Below are 5,616 nucleotides of genomic sequence, written 5' to 3' on the forward strand. Positions count from 1 at the left end.
TGAAGAGAATTGGTTAAGTTTTAAGTTTTCTCACCTCCTATACCCCCTTTGACATGTGACCCAAATAGCAGCACGCTTGACCTGTTCATCCTAGGACAAAGACCTGGATGGACAAGAACGAGAAGGTGGAGGGTCTCCCCTGCCCTGGGAGTCTTACCTCTAAGGGAAGAAATACAACTTCATTGAGGGAATGAGGGGGGGGGCGGGGGAAGAGGAAGAGAGAGAGGGGAGGGAGAATCCGAGGCAAGTGCAGGCCACATGGTGCGGGGCATCAGCTGTTGGACCGTCTCCATGTGTCACTGGACACATGCTGCCTTGGGGCACTTAAGCCCTCCTTGTGGGCGCTGCCACAGCTGCAGTCAGGGCCGCTGAAGAAGCGAGGAAGTGGACTCCTTTTCTCCCTGCCCTGGAGACCGGGAAGGCCTTCACCACCTTCTCCCCAGCCGGTACCTTCCTCCTGGTCCATGGGGGCAGTTGTAGCCAAACTGCTCCTACCTACGCTCAGCAGCCTGGCCTTCCTCCCCACCGTGAGCATCGCGGCCAAGAGGCGGTTTTACATGGAGGCCATGGTCTATCTCTTCACCATGTTCTTCGTGGTGGTAAGTGGGAGCCTAGAAGGAAGACCTCACAGGCAGGGTCGATACCATTGTCTTGTGCCAGGTGATGGAGAAAGAGGATTTGGAAGAGAAAGGTATGGGTGGGGGTATCCTGTTGACTGGAAAGAGGGGTTTTCTGGTGTCTGTCTTCCTCTATGGACCTCAGTTTACCCATCTGTGCCAGGAATTTGGGAGAGGGGAGCGGCTGACATGTGACTGATGGCCCTGTGTCAGTTGAGGAAAACCTTTGCAGGCTGCTTCTTCTTGGGCTCCCCGCACCCTCCTCTCTACCAACTTTGTCCCGGAGCTGCTGAGCCAGGGAGAATAAGGGGTGAGTGAGCAAGCTTAGCAATGGATCCACTAGGTTGAGGGAAGATAGAGGACCTGGGTGATCTAACTCCAGAATCAGAAGTTCCTCCATTGAGAAGGACCAGCCTCTCTCTCTGAGTCCTTTCTCTTTCATCCTGTTAACGTGTCTGACTGGCTGCTTCTCAGTTCCCTCTCCCCGCTGTTCTCTGCTAACGTCCTGGAGTGAGTCTCTTGTTTTCAGGGGCACGTCTGGCACTGGCCAGCTTCTCTGAAACCTGGTGTCAGGGCCTCTGCTTCTCCTCACCCACCATGTGTCTGTCTCTCTCCCTCCATTTCTCTCACTAGTCCAATGTCTAGTTTTCTCTCCCCCTCTGTCTCTCCTTTCTCTGGGTCTGTATCCTGCTCTTTTGATAACTAGAATTACACCCCCATGGAGTTCACCCTCCTCCTCTTCTCCCTGGTCTGCCCTCCTCCCGTTTCTTCTCCTTACCCTCTGCGTCTCTCTGGCTTTATCTACCTGTCTAACTTGCTTCTGTCTATCTAATCTGCCATCTATCTAATTGTATAATTATCTACCATCTATTTATTTATCATTTGTCTTGTTGTTCTAATATACCTATTCTCTATCTATCTATCTATCTATCTATCTATCTATCTATCTATCTATCATCACTCTATTATCTGTCTACCAACCATCTGTCCCTGTCCATTCACCTACCCATCTATCCTCTCTCTTAAAGCTCCCCCCATCACTATGCCCGGGAGTCCTTCTGAGGACCCTCACACTGGTCCTCACTGCTGTCCTCAGCAGGGGCCACGCCATCTCCCTCACTGCTCCATAGCCTCTGTTTCTCTCTATCACACCCATCCCTCAGGAGTTTGTGTGGTGTGTGGCCCACACGTTGGTAGGATACGTGCCCAGGGTTGGCAAGCAGCCTGTTAGTCTCCTCCTTAAGGTAGACAAAGCTTTGGAAAATAGTGTCCGGTCTCTAGGTCCACCTCTCCCAGCAGCAGGGTCTCAGTAGGCAAGAGCCTGGAGTGTGTGAGCATACTTAGCTGGTATACTTAGTGAGTGAGGCCACGAGCACACACACGTGTGTTCACACATCACTCGATATCCTGAGTAAGCCAGAGTGACTGTCTAGCGGAGGGAGAAGCCGCCAGCACTTCTGGGCTGACAGCATTCAGAGAGGGGTTGGCACATGTCTACCTCCTGGTTGTGGTGGTCCCAGCAGTGAGTTTCTCCAAGGCAATTGGAAGCTCTAGGGTTCTGAGTTCGCTTCAGGAGGGGAGGATATTAGACCATGACACGCCACAGCAACCAGGGTGAGGAGGGGCTCAACCATCACTCATGAGCCTAAGGTAGTGATTTACATTTGATGTAAGAGGAAAGTTTCAGAGAAGCTGGGCCACCAATGTCACCATGAGTACCACTGAGATCCTGGTCTACCTACAGTACTTTCCCACAAAATGTCACTTGTTCCTCACGAGACCCTGGTCAGTCAAGGTCAGAGCCAAGACGAGACCCAAGGTCAGGGACAGAAACCAGGTTCTTGTGGCCAAGGCCCACATTAGATACAGCCCAGAAACTCACAGGCTCCGGTTAAGTCACCCTGCCTGCCTGGGCTTGGGCTGGCCTACAGCTGCTTCTGTGCCAGCCTCAGAGGCCCACCCTGCCCCACCCCACCCAGAGTGGCAGGGCCAGCTGTCTTCTATGACAAATGTCCCCTGGCCTCAAAGCCACAGTCTGTGCCTCCCAGAGTTCTGCCTTCCACGTGGCTCCTCCAGGACCCTCCATGGCAACCACCAGTTGTGTGGTATGCTGATGCAGAATACAAGGATGGCTCTTGGTGTCAGTTACCCAAGAGTGGGCCTGATTTATTCCAAAGAGTCCTGCTCTCTCCTGTCCTAATTTTATAGCCATCGAGTCTAAAAGCAGGTTCTAATCTAGGAATCTTGGACAGCAGCGTCATCTCCGTATGCTGAACAGCACAGCAAATATGCTAAAAAGAATGAAGGATTTGAGTCTTAATCTTCCCTGGAGTCTCACAAGGGAGACAGCTGTTTCCCTGAGCCTATTGACTCAACAGCACACAAAGCCACAATTAGATAGTATCAGCCTATACCCACATGTTGCTTTCAATGTGCTTTTTGGGGGCTGGGGGCTGTTTTCAATGCTTTGCTGACTTTAACACATGGTCTTAGCCCTGGTCACCACATCTCACACAAATATACATTGCTCTGAGTCAGGGGTGTAAAAGAATCCCAAAGGAGAAATAGAGAATATAGAACAATCAAAGTTCATACGTTCACCTGAGCCTGTAGGACTCGGTGACGCTAGAAATTCAAAGGTTGATTGCACTGTTTTTTCCAGAGGTGAGTTCATTCTCACTGTGAGTGAGTGCAGCGTGCTAACTGACCTCAAAGCACAAATCAACTTGGTTTTGGGTTGGGTGAAAGTTTGATTTGCAAAGGCAAACTTTGAACAGCATTTCCCAGGAGAAGCATTCCCTCGTGGGGTGCTATGTTATGCAATTATCATCAGGGTCGCCTTGCAAGCCCCTCTGTGGGGCGCCATGCTATGCAGTTATCATCAGGGTCTCCTTGCCAGCCCTGCAGAACAGCTGCTCTCACTCCATTGGACAGAGGAGACCCCGAGAGACCAGCCTCTTGCTTGCACCCCTCGGCTAGATCTGCTGGGTGAACAGCGGGGTTGGAGCTCCTGCCACACCCAGTTATGTCCTAGCCCAGCCTGGGTTGGGCCAAATCCACCTGCCCTCTGGGGAGGGAGTGTACCCATCACTGCCTTGACTCCTTGGGCAGGAGGTGCCCCAGGGAAATTCACAGTCACACAGAGCCCAAAAGAACCTCAGGACCTGAGGACAGTGAGATCCCCTGCTGGAAAAACTCTGGCCCTCCCACAGGCAAGCACACTACGCTGAGATCCAGTCTAGTGAGGCTCTTCTGTTCCTCATGGGGAAAGTTACCGATGTTTCAGAATCTCACAGCGAGAGAGTTTTACTTGTTCCCGGGGGGTGGGGGGTGGGGGCTATACAACAAAAGGGTGCACAGATGTTACAGAAGGTGGGCTCAGGTTGAGTGATGCGGCTTTGTAAGGAGCTGGAAGAGCAGGAGCCCCTCCCAGAGCTGAGTTCCTTTCCTCTTCTGCTCAAGAGCCTCGATCTGGCCCCACCTGAAGCTTGTCCTCCCCTGAGCTAAATAGAGCTCACACCTAGTAGGTTAACCTCCTCTTCCCCAGTGCCCTTTTAAAAAGGTGCAGTACCCAAGCTCAAGGCAGCATCAAAGCTCTGGGTGAGGCTGACCCAACACAGAACCTGGACCACCGCCTCCCTCCCTTCCCCTGGATGCTCTCAATTGACTGACAGTCCACGTGCAACTGCAATCAGCAGGAGGTCTCTAAGCTTCTAAGGCGGGCCCCACCGTGCTTGCCTGACACATCCATCACCCAGGGTCCCCAGCCCCCTGTGGTGTCCCTGCTGCCTCCAGACAAGAGCTGTTTTCCAGCTTGCCTGCTCCCTCCTGCTGAGCTGGGCTCAACCAAGAGCTGATTGTGTTGGCTCCCGGGCTTGTTTGGGCCAGTCGCACTTGTCAAAATAATTATGTCATGTAATTAAATATTACTTAAAATGATGAAATGTGAAGGAAGAGGAGAGAGAGAGAGAGAGAGAGAGAGAGAGAGAGAGAGAGAGAGAGAGAGAGAGGTCTTCTGTAAGAAATAAATTGACTGCTTGGAAATACTTCATATAGGGCCTTTTGCTTTAGAGCAAATCTGTTCAGCTACACGTCATGAACATGCCTGCTAGAGTATCGGAGAGAGGTGCAGAAAAGAGAGTGGCAGGAATCAGCGTCTGTTTTGGGGAGTCTAAGGTCCTCCTCCTTTTTGAAGGGACAGGGGTCCAAGATTAAAAGCTCAAATCCAAAGATTGATGCAGGAACACGTGTGCACTTTCACATCAGCCCAGGGGCAAAAGGGGTGTGTGTGTGTGTGTGTGTGTGTGTGTGTGTGTGTGTGTGTGTGTGTGTGTGGTGCTGTAGGGTCCTCTCCTTAGCAGGCTTCATCTGTGTGACTACCAGCTTTGGGCCAGTGGTAAGAGAGTCTGAAAGTGATATTTACTTCCAGGCCTCAAGGACTCACCTAGCTAGGGGGAGTATCCAATTGTGTGCCCTGACACACAGAGCCACTAAGGTCTCGCAGCAAGTTACGGGTCTGTGGCTTGGGACCAACTCTCGCCCACCACTGATGCTCACGGCCTGCTGACCTCGTGTGCTTTCCCTGCAGTTCTCCCATGCCTGCGAAGGACCAGGCTTGTCTATGCTGTGCTTCATGCGCCGCGACATCCTGGAGTACTTCAGCATCTATGGGACGGCGCTGAGCATGTGGGTCTCACTAATGGGTGAGTAGCTAGCTATCTCTGCCAGTGGGTGGGAGCCAGTCCCCAAGACCAGCCAGAGCCCAGCCCATCTCTGAGATCCTCTCCCTCCTTTCTGCTTTGCAAAGCCAGCGACTTAATCTACTAAAAGAAGCACACACATTTCTTAGCTGCCTACAGTCTCGCTTTTTCTAATCCTTCAGCGATTCCTGTAATAAGCACCTTCTCTGTGAGTTCGAGACCAGCCTGGTCTACAAGAGCTAGTTCCAGGACAGGCTCCAAAACCACAGAGAAACCCTGTCTCAAAAAACAAAACAAAA

The 5,616-nt window shown here is 51.9% G+C and overlaps 1 protein-coding gene across 1 annotated transcript in view; it reads left to right on the plus strand.

The window, feature by feature from the left end:
• The first annotated feature begins 464 nt into the window (after nucleotides 1-464).
• Mymk (myomaker, myoblast fusion factor) overlaps nucleotides 465-5,616 on the plus strand; it is a 9,997-nt gene continuing 4,845 nt past the window's right edge. The window contains exons 1-2 of the mRNA XM_005346219.2: nucleotides 465-599; nucleotides 5,206-5,320. Coding sequence (XP_005346276.1) covers nucleotides 465-599; nucleotides 5,206-5,320 — 250 coding nt within the window. The remainder of the gene's footprint in view (nucleotides 600-5,205; nucleotides 5,321-5,616) is intronic.

The sequence above is a fragment of the Microtus ochrogaster genome, chromosome 4 (genome assembly GCF_000317375.1).
Source record: "Microtus ochrogaster isolate Prairie Vole_2 chromosome 4, MicOch1.0, whole genome shotgun sequence".
In the NCBI taxonomy this organism is placed as follows: domain Eukaryota; kingdom Metazoa; phylum Chordata; class Mammalia; order Rodentia; family Cricetidae; genus Microtus; species Microtus ochrogaster.